This window comes from Triticum aestivum, chromosome 7D (genome assembly GCF_018294505.1).
Source record: "Triticum aestivum cultivar Chinese Spring chromosome 7D, IWGSC CS RefSeq v2.1, whole genome shotgun sequence".
In the NCBI taxonomy this organism is placed as follows: Eukaryota; Viridiplantae; Streptophyta; class Magnoliopsida; order Poales; family Poaceae; genus Triticum; species Triticum aestivum.
In genome coordinates, this window is record NC_057814.1 from 564,131,154 (window position 1) to 564,147,064 (window position 15,911).

The 15,911-nt window shown below is 44.7% G+C and overlaps 1 protein-coding gene across 1 annotated transcript; it reads right to left on the reverse strand.

Moving 5' to 3' along the window:
* Positions 1-249: 249 nt before the first annotated feature.
* Positions 250-11,390, reverse strand: LOC123168672 (histone-lysine N-methyltransferase ASHH3). The gene is made up of 12 exons (XM_044586539.1): positions 11,118-11,390; positions 9,705-9,828; positions 9,136-9,238; positions 8,840-8,939; positions 3,770-3,848; positions 3,461-3,632; positions 3,302-3,382; positions 2,965-3,174; positions 2,801-2,852; positions 2,660-2,725; positions 1,598-1,637; positions 250-789 (listed from the first exon to the last, which is right to left on the reverse strand). The coding sequence occupies exons 1-11, from the start codon at positions 11,118-11,120 to the stop codon at positions 1,611-1,613; spliced, it is 1,017 nt and encodes a 338-aa protein (XP_044442474.1). The 5' UTR covers positions 11,121-11,390; the 3' UTR covers positions 250-789; positions 1,598-1,610.
* Between the last annotated feature and the right edge of the window lie 4,521 nt (positions 11,391-15,911).

Below are 15,911 nucleotides of genomic sequence, written 5' to 3' on the forward strand. Positions count from 1 at the left end.
ATGGCCTTATACAATGTTTGGAAATTTTATCAAGGCCTAGATTCCAAACCAAAATTTATGAACATTTTTAAGGAATTATTTTGGCCTTTGAATATAAATCAATAACTATTTGCATTTGGAAGTATATTCATAATATATGGAATATATTTCCAAAAAACTCTGAAATAAGCTCTTAAGAAAAGTTGCCTCTGAGCCCAGCCATAAAAATATGATTGGCCCCAGCCCAGCTAACACCCAGCTGAACAAGCTCAAAATGCAGCCCAATTACAGTCGTAAACTCTCTAAATTGGCAAAGTGGTACGTGGATATACTTCTCACTATGAGAGGAGTGGATAGAACTTGTATCAGGTACAAATAAATCCTTCTCGTGCAAATCACAGCATTGGCTGTAGACAGACGGTGTTTTGTACTTCCTCCATAACAAAATGTAAGACATTTTTATGCCCTATGCAAAATAAAATAAAAAATCTTACATTTTGGTACAGAGAGAGTACATGGCTGTCCGGCTGTCCCAGACAGGGAGACAAAATGGCAGCGACTATGCTTCTTGACCGCGCCAGAGCATGTCACATGAGGTAAAACTGCTGATTTGCAAAGGGGGGAGAATGCAGGAAAACCGATCTGATTTGAGGGTGAAGACCGATTTACAAGACAGGAGCACACAGAAAAAAATCTGGTTTGAGGATGGATGGTTGCACCAAGTACTTCCCCAGTGATGATTTGTCTACACTGGTAGTGACAGGTCCTACTGAGATGGGAATCAATTGGATGTATCCAAACATAAGGATCCTGCACACGATAGAGAAACATCCGTCAGACAAGGCATCCAACTTACAAAAAAAGAAGTTCAAATAGTGGTATTTTGTTTTGAATCCTTAGGAGCCCAAAAATAGCCCCGTAAAAAAATAACTTAGAAATTAGTTCAAATCTGAACTAAAGGCATTTTAAGACAGTTCAAAATTTTGCATGCCCAAGCCACTATGCCTACTCTAGTGCATGTTTTTGCCACCATCGGCCAAACTAAGGCAACCAAAACGTTGGCCAATATTTTGGCTAGTCACGTTTTTGGTAGGCTTCACTTTGGCTCAAACCAAACACACCCTACATCCTTATAGTTTCCAAACAAATACCTCTCCAAACAGCACATGCACCCCTACAGAAGCAAGAGAAAAACCCAGAGACACGAAAATGAAATAAAATGCAATATGCAGGGTAAATCCCCTGTCTGATAGACCATGCACCCTTCATCGAAAACAATTACAAAAAGATAATCCCCTCTGCAAAGCACCGCATATGCTTAGGAACAAGAGACACATACATATGACATGCACAGAAGAAACCCCTTCCTCGCCACATGAACAAAGTTCAAGGTCATGGTCAAGGCTCTGTATCTATCTGATGATAGCTAAGTCAATATCCTATTGTGCCGCATGGATATATTCTCGGCGCAGTTATACAACATGTAAAAATAACTGAAATAGAAAATAAAATTAATAGGATGAACAAAAAATGTAATTTTAACAATAGCCAGTTGACAAAAGAAGGGTCTAGATATGAAAATAGCACTATGTTATAAGTAGTTAGTCATCATTGTAACCTTCATTAATCAATCAGTCTTCTTCTGGATCTTCTGGGCGCTGTAAAAAGGTAAGATCAAATGAGCACGGGGGCTTCTCTGGAGCAAATGACAAACGAGAGTATATAATTCTCATTGTTCCAATCACAGGTACAACCAAGAAGTTCATTATACAGCAATGTAACATCCGCTGTGAGGCCGAATTATCGGCTGGGCCAATTAACTTTTAGGCATTTTTTAGAGCAAAACTGGCCCATTCCCTCCCTACTTTTCAATTTGCAAGTTTAGGGCCTTCCAGATTGGCTGAATAATCACCAAAACATCAAGGCAACAATTTTCCTTTTTGCTATGTAGCCTAGGATTGCATATTTAGACACTTGTACATTGCATGCTCCTGTATAGCCTAGGATATATAGATATGGCCCTAATTAATCTCCCGATAAATGGCTTAGCGATAAATTCAGTTAAATGGCTGATTTGCCGATTAATCCCTACTCAGCACCCGACCGATATGGTACCTGTTACCGATATCCTGAACATTGGTTCTAGGATCGAAAGATGATATGTCTATGTAAATATGAGTAATCCAATGGCTATTTAAACATCAAAGAAAAAAATTCAACCATGTTTTACTGAATTTGGTAGCAGATTCGAAGCACAAGCTAGCAAGTAACTTATCATAGTACTCCCTCCTTTCCGGTTTATTTGGCTCATCTTGCAAATCACATCAACCAAGGAGGACCTACTTAAGTGCTAAACAACATATTTGATACTACATGCATGGCCCTCTCACTCCTTCATGCATTGGTTTATTCTAAGCTGGGAACGGGAATTTGATAGAATTTAATGTGGACATAGCTATATTTGCATGTTTCCAAGACAATGAGCCTTACAAATGATAGCTTTCTGGTTTTTGAGATAGGCCATGTGCCCCTCTAAACCGGAAAGGCGGTAGTAGTACTTCTTTTAGACTACAGTTAGCTACAAAATATGTGGGTTGTCCAAGAAAGCAAGGTATGACAGAACCCAAAAGCTCCAAAAGACAAACAAAATCAACTAGTTCAGTTACTAAGAATGTCATACCGGTAGGAAGTCCCAATCTTCCTCTCTCATATCAAATTTTTCAGTAGTTTCTTCATCAAGCAGTAACTGAACCAAAACAAATAATATAATATATAAATTGCCATTAGATATCATGTAAAAATCATCTGTTGAAAAACTCACAGTATGCATTCCAGTGTACTCATCATAGTCATGTACAACTGCTGGGACATACCTGAAAGGCAGAATGTTGAAAGACAAGGGGTTAAACCGGGCTGGCAACTGAAAACAACAGATAAAAGGACATCTAACGTCATCCAGCAGATATGAAGTTGTGAAGGCATTACATTTTATCTCGTCGATCCCATAAACGGATGATCTCCCCAATACAATTATCTGAGGTTGTCTTTCTTTTCTTTATGTCGTGCTGATCTTGCGAGCTTCCTGAGTTGCCATTGTGAAGAACAAATGAGTTGAACGACTTAGACGTGCCAACCATTTTTCTGCAGTTTGAAGACCCACAATGACAATCTTGATCTGCTCCAAACTGGACAAATCTGTATATAAGGACATAGATTAGAAACAGGAATAGTTTTGTGTACACCATGCGATAAAGCAAGGTGGGCGAAACAAAAAATAATAATGAAAAAAGAATTATAAACCCAGGAAACTGAATGGCCATACTTATAGTCATAGGTCAGCTCCTCCCCTCTCTCTATGTCACAAAGAGCAAAAATTCCAACTCTGGTCTGTCCATCCACAGTCCTGAAAATAATGTGATATCCGTAGCAAGTATCAGGGTCATCAGTATGGATATAGAATAAGCAGTACAATATAACTAACCATTTCTGCATCTCTGTGTTTGGTTCACAACTATGATTGATAAACCTGGACTTGTTCCCCTTGTTTGTCGCATCAATGACCATATTGCTACTGACCTCACAAAGATAGAAGTTAGTGTAACGTTGTCTCTTCATTTTCCATAGTCTTTCCTCACAAGTTCTGTCATCAATAACTACAATACTGATGCAAGATATATGTATATTAGTTTGATCGCCCAATATACAATGTGAGTAACCATCATAATATATAATACTTGCATTTGTCTGCATTTCATTTACTTGCTCAAAATAGATTTCTACAAACCCATACCTTCTCCAACATATTCTATAACAAATTCTCCTTTCTTTATTTCGTCCTCGGCTATCAATCCAAAGCCGCATTTCTCTGTCTAGAATAATATAACAGTCTTTTAGGGAACTGTTGGAAAGTGAAAAATAATACATACCAATTAAAGGTTTTATGAAACAATTAAATTTATACACCACTTCACCTGAAATCTAGAGAACGGTCATTAAATAAAAATGTTTGGTTATACGTCAAAAAAACATCAAACATGAAACAACTTGCTTAGATTCTCTGTGGACTTATTAACACATAAGAGCAAACTTTCCTCCTCGCATTTATTTTTGCCAATTGTGAAGTATTTGATGTTGAAGTATTGATTGTACTGTGCATGAAGAATGAAGATACTGCCTCACAAGATAAAGAAAGTTTCATATAGGGATTTGCGATGGTTTAAGGTACAGGATCAGTTGCGCACAAAACGTGACTATATGTTGGATATTTTGCTAACATGCAGATATAAGGGCCAGCTCAAATATGAAGTACAGGGACAAGTAATGTTCCTAAGATATCTCTGAATTATATATAGTTCCAGAAAGAAATACAAAATAACTTGCAAGTAGGGAAAAACATTATATGTAACGTAACATCATAAGGAAAAACAATACCAGACAACACGGTAGCATAAATTGACCTAGGAGCCACAGTGCAATACTGACTATAGAAACAAATGTCTTCAACGGTAAAATCATCAGAGTACATATAACCAAGAAAATGACGCAAATTTTGTTAAGTTGGTCCTGGTGGACAAGGCAAATATAGCAGAAGTTATCTGCACAGATTCGACATGTATGTATAGGATATAGCTAAATATGATAGGTCAAGAATATTTTCCTCTGTTTGTATCCCCTAAGGTGTTCATAAACACAAATTAGGTTGCATACGGACAGGTAACTGTTAGCTGCACAGACTAACATTACAACCCACCAGAATCAAGAACCTGCGGTGAAAAATATTGGAAGTCAGAGGAGGCCATAGCCACTGTTGGAGGTGCCGACAGCAGCAGGTTTTGGGAGAGGAGAATAGCAGCGGCCAGCAGGAACCTGTGGCGTGAATAGGCCTTGCTGTGGTGGATTTGCGCTGCCAGCATCATTGCAGCAGTAACATGGGACAAAAAGGATGTCCGGACGAGTCAAGGACACACAAACTTGATGTCAAGAAAACTGAGGCGGCCTGGCATTGGGTTGAACCACAGGGGGAAGGACGAGGGCTGGTGCGCGGCGGCCGGCGGCGTGGCGCCGTCCTTGCGACGGGAGCAGCGGTGGTGAAGGCAGGAGGCGGCTAGGGTTTAGGTCTCCCGGATCCCTAAGGGAAGCCGAGCAAATTATGATTGCTTCTTGCTTGATTAGATTGATACGTCTCCTCTCCTTATATAGGGAGGTTTACTTGACTCCTAAGCAAACGATCCTAATACGATAAGATAATTGGGCTAAGCCCCTAATTAAGATACTTGGGCCATAACCCACTGGGCTAAGCCCCTATGCCGGTCATAACACTTCTCCCCGCCTGCACAAACAGCTCGTCCTCAAGCTGTAAGGTGGGGAAGCGCTTGCTGAACACCTCGAGGTGATCAACCAGCGTCAAACACCTTCGCGACAGCTGGGGCGGCAAGGTCGGCGGCGACGGCGTCCTCCGGAATGTAGTCTGCAACCTCCAGGTAGAAGAGTCGTGGGCAGGCGTGGCCGGGCGTGTAGGGCTCGTCGCAGTTGAAGCACAACCCTTGGCGGCGACGCTTGAGTAGCTCGGCCGAGGTGAGCCGGCGGAACGGGCGCGCCGCGGTCGCGGCGAGGGGTGCCGCGGCAGCCTGAACAGGCTGACCCGGAGCGGGATCTGGCCTTGGTAGCGACCCAGTGGCCCGGGACGGTGACTCCTGCTGGACGGCCACCGCGCGGCGCTCGAACGCGCGGGCGTAGTACATGGCCGTCTGGATATCTTGGGGTCCCTGAAGCTCCACGTCCACACGGATGTGATCCGGGAGTCCACCGACAAAGAGGTCGGCCCGCTGCTGCGCCGTCACGCCCGACGCGTGGCATGTCAGGGCCTGGAAACGGTCGGCGAAGTCCTGAACCGTGGAGGTGAAGGGAAGGTGGCCTAGCTCCGCCAGGCGGCTCCGGCGGATCGGGGGCCCAAAACAAAGGAGGCAGAGCTCGCGGAAGTGCTCCCAAGGGGGCATGCTGCCCTCGTCCTGCTCGAGGGCGTAGTACCAGGTCTGGGCTGCACCGCGGAGGTGGTAGGATGCCAGCCAAGTGCGCTCCGACGCGAGCGTGCACTGTCCACGGAAAAACTGCTCACACTAGTTGAGCCAGTTAAGCGGGTCCTCCGTGCCGTCATAAGTGGCGAAGTTGATCTTGGCGAACCGTGGCGGCATCTGGGTCGGCGCGCCATGGCCGACCGGCTCGGCAGTGCGGAGCAGTGATGATGACGGCGCCTGGTCAACGGTGGGGAGACCGTCATAGGCCCTCGCGGAGCCGGACGAGGCCCCAGACTGTAGCGTGGGTACCGGTGGGTCCCCGGCCTCCGTGTAAACTGGTAGTGGCGACGTCCCGGTTAGCCAAGCCGGGATCTGGGACGGTGACGGCGGAAACCGGACCTGCTGGATCGGGAGGCCTCCCGGTGTGGACTGGCCTAGTCCGGAGCTAGGCGGCGGTGGTGGGAGCTGGACCGGCGGGGGCGGCGCGGGCCAGTGCGGCCACTGCGGCGCTGGGGCGCGCGCGGATGGCGCCACGAGAACCGGCGCGGGCCACTGCGGCCAGGACGGCACTGGGCGGGCGGCGGCTGGAACGACGGATGGGCCCCGGCGATCGCCGCGGGTACCGAGTACCAGGGCAGGTACCGCAGCGGCGGAGGCGGCCCGCTGGGGTGCCCCGCCTGGAACGGCGGCAGCGGTGGCCCGCCCATTGCAGGCGCGCCCTGGGACGGCCACGGCAGCGCGGGGTGGCCGTAGGCGGCGGTAGTCGCAGCCAGCGGAGGTGCGGGCGGCCCGGCCAGGTACAGATGGATGCCCTGGACGGCCGTCACGAGATCCCGCAAGATGCTGGTGACTTCTTCCGGCGTGAAAACGGCGGTTGTCGGCGCAGCGGAGGTGACCGGGGCCGGCGGCGTGGGGGAACTGGCGGTGGTGACGGTGACCGGGGCCGGCGGCGGTGGGGAACCAGCGGTGGTCAGCGGTGCGGTGGTGATGATTGGCAGCGGCGGCGTTGGCGTTGACGAAGACATGATCGAGCCCGAGTCTCTGGATACCAAATTGGTAGGAGCTAGGGCCCTACCGGATCTAGGGCGTAGGTTGTAGGGGAAGGAGGGGGAAGGACGAGGGCTGGTGCGCGGCGGCCGGCGGCGTGGCGCCGTCCTTCCGACGGGAGCAGCGGTGGCGAAGGCAGGAGGCGGCTAGGGTTTAGGTCTCCCGGCTCCCTAAGGGAAGCCGAGCAAATTATGATTGCTTCTTGCTTGATTAGATTGATACATCTCCTCTCCTTATATAGAGAGGTTTACTTGACTCCTAAGCAAATGATCCTAATACGATAAGATAATTGGGCTAAGCCCCTAATTAAGATACTTGGGCCATAACCCACTGGGCTAAGCCCCTATGCCGGTAACAGAAGGCGAAGCAATGCCAAAGCAAACTTAACATGTCATGAATAGCTGTCTGGGGGTGTAAAATTAGTGTGGCACTGTGGCCACCGGTATTTAGCTCATTAAATAAGCGGAATGAGTGAATTGAATAGCTCCAAGAGCAGATGATACTGTTACGATATGGAATATTGCTAGCTACGGCATGTACAATGGGGTTGTTCGTCGTGATATTTAACAAAGCACAGGAGGAGAAGGAAACAAACTTGTTTCACTCCAGGGAAAGCTAAGAGAAGGCTAATTGTTCTTAAGAATACGGTCTCTACATTGTATTAATGTTTTATAGCAGTTCTAACAAATAGAGGGCAGGCCTGGCGCAGTGGTGAAGTTCTCCCGACTTGTGCCAAGAGGTCCTTGGTTCGAACCAACCTCTCTGCATTGCACTTTGCAGGGATAAGACTAGGTTCCTATAATCCCTCCCCAGACCCCACCTTGTGTGGGAGCATCTATGCACTGGGTCTGTCCTTTTAGCCGTTCTAACAAGTCTTAGTGGAAGGTTAAAAGTTCGCATCCAGAGAGTAAACCAGGAATAATATGGCAAGTTTGGTTAGCCCATCTGTTAGTCTCACATTGTTGACAATTGTACCAACAGTATTATAGTATGTCACAAACTGTGTGACCTACCACCATCCCCTGTGTGCCGTGGCTCTGTTAGTCTCACATTATTGACAATTGTACCAACAATATCATTTGTCATGAACTGGGTGACCTGCCACCATCTCCTGTGGGCCGTGGCAAGACACCACTCTGAGGTAATTGCTGGGCATTGACGAATTAGGCTCTTGATACAGTATAGTTGTTCTGCACAGCCAGTACTCTGTTACTAAAAAAACTCTACAAGATCTCCACCCTGATCACTGAAACTAAATAAGTCCAGAATATTTAGGAAAATTTAGCTAGTATTTTTAATCCGCAGCCAGTTACTCACATTATTACATTCATACCTATGTTTTCCTCGCATGTTTTCTGTTCAAGTTTTACACTGCTCCAACGCAAACCTCATTTTGTTCATTTTTATCTATGCAGAATTTAGTTGTCGGTAGACCCAACCCTGTGTGTTTCTATGAAGTTGATGGTAGAGATCCTTGCTGGGCTTTTGATAGTGAGGAGAAGTCTGTAGATTGGTTTCAGGGCTGTATACTTTACATCATTAAAGGTTAGAGAAGCTGGAAGAATATTCTTAAAGATTATGGCACCTCTAATCTTATAAAATAAGCAACCCATAGTCCCTTACGATACAACACAGAAACTAGAACACATTCTATTCAAGGCCCGTGCAATAAAAATGATTATATTCAGATATTACATCATAGCACCATATATAGCAATGGCAGTGTTCCTCCTCACTTTCCCTCTTAAATGGCCAGTTCTTCCAAACTCACTAATTATGAGAACTTGAATTGGTCGTACCTTAATCAATTCTGTTTTGAACAAAGGTCGGAGCTGGAATGATTTATTGGCACACTTGTTCTCACATTTACAGTTTGATGAACAACAAGAGAACAGCATCCTGCACCAATAAAATAGTGGTTCAGAATTGTCCTTTCCAGACAATACTGAATTTTACAAGTACATTAATCAAATAGCTAAGAACAATTCGTATGTTCTCTTCATGTTTCTTACAGAGTACGGAGCAATTATATTATGCACAAATGTGTGTGCGTGCCTGCAAACACAACGGGGAGGGAGGGAGAGAGAGAGAGTACCCGCATTGGCAATCTTTTCCACAAGTAACTGATGATTCAGAAGAAAGGGAGCAGGAACAAAAAATGCCATCATCTTCAACCCGCTTCTTAGTAAGATAAATATCTTAGTAGAATTGAGGACATCAATAATGTGAAAAAAATGATTATCATTTGCAGATTAAAAGTTCACATCATGAGACTGCAAATGAGCAATGAAAACTTGATATTCCTACTCATGGGGGGGGGGGAGGGTGAGAACCACAACACATTAAGCCATTTTGAAATGCATCCTCGTAAGAAAATTAGTACAAAATGTAAAAACATTTATTTCCCCATACCATGTTGCTTTCTACATCAAAGACTAGCATCAGATTTCCTCACATGTTACATTACAGTTTTAGGTGCATCACAAATCCAAACTGTCAAGTGAAATACATTGAAAGGTATGATGAATCATACTTCACAACATAGCAGAACATGAAAACTTCAACCCGACATTTTACTAAATTAAATCATGCAATGGTGCACATGATTGCTGCTCTAAGAACTTGAGAAGTAAATAGGCTTCAAGAAATGATAGGCAAGGATACTCCGCTTAATTGGTATGTAGTAGCCCAGCTTCCATTCTTTCAACGCAGATGGCAGATCAAAATCTACAAAATCTGCAGGATCTTTCAGCGCCTTAGTCAATTCATCAAACACATGCTCAGGTCCCTGCACAACAAATATATTGATAATAATATCACTAGAATTTCTCTCTTTGAATTTGTTCAACTTGAATCTTAAAGGCTTGCAGATTTTTCAAATCTGACAGTTTGTGGCGACTGTTTAAGCATTATAGTAACCATGACCGACCACCCTATCCTACTTGCTCTTCCTATCAGGCCCCGACAGATCCACGCAAAGGAGCAATCCTTCCCTGCCCGGCGATCTTCCCTAGCCATGGCGATCAGTTCCTTTTCCTCTACTCTTATAGGTACGCTGCTTCCTTGCACAGCTTCGCTGAAGAATTTGGGCGCCCACCGAGTCTGTTACTAGGCCAAACTGTAAGCAAAGTTCCCTATCTGTGTAGATTGGTGAATGGGTAGATTGTAAATAAGATAAATTGGTGGACTGTAGAATGTGAGTCCACTTTTAAACAGTTTTTTTTCACACAGTTTACTGTGCCAATCATATTTACAGTAGAATTTTCTTGATTCTAGCTTATGTTCAGTCTAACATAAACATAGAGTAAAATCCACCATGTGAGGGGTTGACCATGCCACTTGGTTATTTGCTCACTAGCAAGGGTGAAACCGAAACGGATTCGGGTGGATAATGCTCATACCGTATCCTATTCCTTTTTTTTTCTCGGATACGGAAGTGGTACGAATGCGGTGCGGATGTGGAAACAAATACAGAATATATCGGAAACATAAATGGTATTGGTACGATAACAGAGTGGTGGCGGACCGGAAGAGGACAAAAATGTTCGGACAATACAAGAAAAACAAGTACACAACATCTCAACAGGACAACACAATTAATAAGTCTTAAGTAACAGAGTACTTCAGCACCTTGCAGCTCTAAGTCCAAGTGCACATGCTAATAAAAGGTTACTGCCAGGAACGATATAACAAGCATCGCCACATATCAAAAACAAGAAAAGAGCAGACAGCAGCCCAGCACCACCGATTAGACGTAGAACACCATACAACTGAAGCTAGACTAGCTAATTGGACACTGCAGAAATGCATAGTGTCTTTGTTATGGCATGGCATTTGCTAAGTATCATTACCAAGTGATACATGGTTAAGACCATCAATTAGAATAAACATCCAACCAAGATAGCTAAGTAATATACTGCTAGTTGCTTGTTATCAGGTCAATTCCCAGTTGATATGTTCAGTGAATAAACAGAGTTCCTACTTGAGATGCTACACCAGTTCATGCTACAGCAATGAATTCAGAGTTCCTAGTTGCAACTAGCAAGTAACAGAAATGGCACGGCATAGAGAACGAACCATGTCCCAAATCTGGAGCTTGATGAGCTTGTTGTCGATGGTAAAATGAGATCGGCGGGCGACGACAGTACGAGAGGGGCGGCGGTAGCAGCGAAGTGGAAAGGTAAGCGGGCGGGCGCCGTCGAGCTCGTGCGGGGGCACCGGGGCAGAAGCCGGTGAAGTGATGACGGCGACCGGCAGGCGGCTGTGCCGGGGCGGCGGAGGGGACCGGGGAGCGGCAGAGGAGCGAGGTGAGCGCCGCCGCCAAGCGCAGCGACGGGCAGAGGAGGAGCCGAGGAGGGGTGGTCGCGTGGACAGTGCGTTTATTTTTTTCTAAGTCTATGTTTAGGTTTTGGGTCGGGCCGTTTTCGGGCTGGGCCTTTTTGGGTTCGGACCTTATGCAAAATAGACTAAAGATTTAACTCACAAATTAAATTAAAAACATGTCATATTCATTCATGTAAAAAAATAGGCATTTCAGGTAAATATTTACTGTATGTTCTTCATATGGCGCATTAATTAGTGATTCAAAAATAGAAAATAAATATCATTACATAACACGCAACAATGTAAATTTATATTTTTAATTCGACATATCGCATGAAGTTGTAGGTAAAATCTCCATTGAAAAAGATGATGGCAATATTTTGACGGTTGTCGTTATTGTTTGTTGCACTTGTTCCGTTGGTTGCTTTTTTCCTTCTTTTGTACTCTCACCGTTCCAAAATACTTGTCGTGGTTTTAGTTTAAATTTGAAAAGGGGGGAGTAATAATTTGGTCATGTGCATCTTTGATGTCTTGAGTAGCTCTTGAGATCGTATTGGTGCAGAGACCGGGTGTAGTTGGTATCTTCTCAATATTAATATATTTCCTTTTATCTAAAATAATAATGTATCTACATTTGTCCTTTGATGCTCATAGCTGAACACATGCACACACGCTTTATTGTTATAGAAAAACGCATTTTAATCTTGAAATCCACCGCTCTATGTGTCCTTTAAACAATTAAGATGTCTTGTTAGCTATTTTCGTTCTTCCAACATGCACTACCAAACATTGATAGAATCCATCTTCATTTGCTTGTTTCCTCATAAGAAACTACATGTGTGCACACGTGCAATTGCAATTGTATGGTCACACATCAATATTTTGACCTAAAGCTTGTTAATGTCCCTTGAAGAATTTTTATAATAACTCAAAATCTGCTTCGAAGAGGAGATGGTTGTATGCCAGCAATGCGGTAGTTGAAGGAAATATGCCCTAGAGGCAATAATAAAGTTGTTATTTTATTTCCTTATATCATGATAAATGTTTATTATTCATGCTAGAATTGTATTAACCGGAAACTTGATACATGTGTGAATACATAGACAAAACAAAGTGTCCCTAGTATGCCTCTACTTGACTAGCTCGTTAATCAAAGATGGTTAAGTTTCCTAACCATAGACATGTGTTGTCATTTGATGAACGGGATCACATCATTAGGAGAATGATGTGATGGACAAGACCCATCCGTTAGCTTAGCATGTTGATCGTTCAGTTTTTATTGCTATTGTTTTCTTCATGACTTATACATGTTCCTCTGACTATGAGATTATGCAACTCCCGAATACCGGAGGAACACCTTGTGTGTTATCAAACGTCACAACATAACTGGGTGACTATAAAGATGCTCTACAGGTGTCTCCAAAGGTGTTTGTTGAGTTGGCATAGATCGAGATTAGGATTTGTCACTCCGTGTATCGGAGAGGTATCTCTGGGCCCTCTCGGTAATGCACATCACTATAAGCCTTGCAAGCATTGTGACTAATGAGTTAGTTGCGGTATGATGCATTACGGAACGAGTAAAGAGACTTGCCGGTAACGAGATTGAACAAGGTATGATGATACCGACGATCGAATCTCGGGCAAGTAACATACCGATGACAAAGGGAACAACGTATGTTGTTATGCGGTTTGACCGATAAAGATCTTCGTAGAATATGTAGGAGCCAATATGAGCATCCAGGTTCCGCTATTGGTTATTGACCGGAAATGTGTCTTGGTCATGTCTACATAGTTCTCGAACCCGTAGGGTCCGCACGCTTAACGTTCGATGACGATTTGTATTATGAGTTATGTGTTTTTGGTGACCGATGTTTGTTCGGAGTCCCGGATGAGATCACAGACATGACGAGGAGTCTCAAAATGGTCTAGAGGTAAAGATTCATATATACGACGATGGTATTTGGACACCGGAAGTGTTCCGGGTGATACCGGGTCACCGGAAGTGGTTCCGGGCAACCCCCGGCAAAGATATGGGCCTAATGGGCCAAGTAAGGGAAGACACCAGCCCACAAGGGGCTGGTGCACCCCCTATAGAGCCAGCCACGTGGGGAGAAAGGGAAATGAGAGGAGGAAAAGGAAAGTATGAAGTAGGACTCCTGCTTCCTTCCCCTCCTCCCTCCTTCCTTTCCCCCTTGTCCAAATATGGTAAGGGGGGCCGAATTGGACTAGGGGCCCAAGTAGGATTCCTCCTACTTGGGCGCGCCCTAGGCTGCTTGCTTCCCTCTCCCTCCTTTATATACATGGGGAGGGCACCCCTAGAACACACATCAATTGTTCCTAGCCGTGTGCGGTGCCCCCCTCCACAGTTTGCTCCTCCGGTCATATTGTCGTAGTGTTTAGGCGAAGCCCTGCGCGGATCACATCACCAACACCGTCACCACGCCGTCATGCTAACGGAACTCTCCCTCGGCCCTCTGCTGGATCAAGAGCTCGAGGGACGTCATCGAGCTGAACGTGTGCTAAACGCGGATGTGCCGTTGCTACCTCTTGAGCACTGCGTTGGTTTTCCCTTGAAGAGGGAAGGGTGATGCAGTAAAGCAGCGTAAGTATTTCCCTCGGTTTTTGAGAACCAAGGTATCAATCCAGTAGGAGGCCACGCACGAGTCCCCCGCACCTACACAAACAAATAAAATCCTCGCAACCAACGCGATAAAGGGGTTGTCAATCCCTTCACGGTCACTTACGAAAGTGAGATCTGATAGATATGATAAGATAATATTTTTGGTATTTTTATTATAAAGATGCAAAGTAAAATAAAAGGCAACAAAAATAGCTAAATGTTGGAAGATTAATATGATGGAAAATAGACCCGGGGGCCATAGGTTTCACTAGTGGCTTCTCTCGAGAGCATAAGTATTACAGTGGGTGAACAAATTACTGTTGAGCAATTGATAGAATTGAGCATAGTTATGAGAATATCTAGGTACGATCATGTATATAGGCATCACGTCCGAGACAAATAGACCGACGCCTGCCTGCATCTACTACTATTAGTCCACACATCGATCGCTATCCAGCATGCATCTAGAGTATTAAGTTCATAAGAACAGAGTAACGCTTTAAGTAAGATGACATGATGTAGAGGGATAAACTCATGCAATATGATATAAACCCCATCTTGTTATCCTCAATGGCAACAATACAATACGTGCCTTGCTGCCCCTACTGTCACTGGGAAAGCACACAGCAAGATTGAACCCAAAGCTAAGCACTTCTCCCATTGCAAGAAAGATCAATCTAGTAGGCCAAACCAAACTGATAATTCGAAGAGACTTGCAAAGATAACCAATCATACATAAAAGAATTCAGAGAAGATTCAAATATTGTTCATAGATAAACTTGATCATAAACCCACAATTCATCGGTCTCAACAAACACACCGCAAAAGAAGATTACATCGTATAGATCTCCACAAGAGAGGGGGAGAACATTGTATTGAGATCCAAAAAGAGAGAAGAAGCCATCTAGCTAATAACTATGGACCCAAAGGTCTGAGGTAAACTACTCACACATCATCGGAGAGGCTATGGTGTTGATGTAGAAGCCCTCCATGATCGATGCCCCCTCCGGCGGAGCTCCGGAAAAGGCCCCAAGATGGGATCTCACGGGTACAGAAGGTTGCGGCAGTGGAATTAGGTTTTTGGCTCCGTATCTGGTAGTTTGGGGGTACGTAGGTATATATAGGAGGAAGAAGTACGTCGGTGGAGCAACATGGGGCCCACGAGGGTGGAGGGCGCGCCTAGGGGGGGGGGGTAGGCGCGCCCCCTACCTCGTGCCCTCCTGGTTGATGTCTTGACATAGGGTCCAAGTCCTCTGGATCACGTTCGTTCCGAAAATCACGTTCCCGAAGGTTTCATTCCATTTGGACTCCGTTTGATATTCTTTTTCTGCGAAACTCTGAAATAGGCAAAAACAGCAATTCTGGGCTGGGCCTCCGCTTAATAGGTTAGTCCCAAAAATAATATAAAAGTGTATAATAAAGCCCATTAATGTCCAAAACAGAATATAATATAGCATGAAGCAATAAAAAATTATAGATACGTTGGAGACGTATCAGCCGTACGTTCGGTGCTTGGATCGTGGATCGCGAAGACGTTCGACTACATCAACCACGTTACTAAACGCTTCCGCTTTCGATCTACGAGGGTACATGGACACACTCTCCCCGCTCGTTGCTATGCTTCTTCTAGATAGATCTTGAGTAATCGTAGGAATTTTTTTGAACTACTACGTTCCCCAACAGTGGCATCCGAGCCAGGTCTATGCGTAGATGTTATATGCACGAGTAGAACACAAAGAGTTGTGGGCGATAATAGTCATATTGCTTACCAACAACGTCTTACTTTGATTCGGCGGTATTGTTGGATGAAGCGGCCCGGACCAACATTACATGACCGCGTTCATGAGACTGGTTCTACCAACGTGCTTCGCACACAGGTGGCTAGCGGGTGTCAGTTTCTCCAACTTTAGTTGAATCAAGTTTGACTA

Coding starts and splice junctions, on each gene's coding strand:
- LOC123168672 (XM_044586539.1), bottom strand. Junction 8,940..9,135: donor GGAAAAGATTGCCAATGCGG/GTACTCTCTCTC, acceptor TTATTGGTGCAG/GATGCTGTTCTCTTGTTGTT. Junction 2,726..2,800: donor AGTACACTGGAATGCATACT/GTGAGTTTTTCA, acceptor GTTTTGGTTCAG/TTACTGCTTGATGAAGAAAC.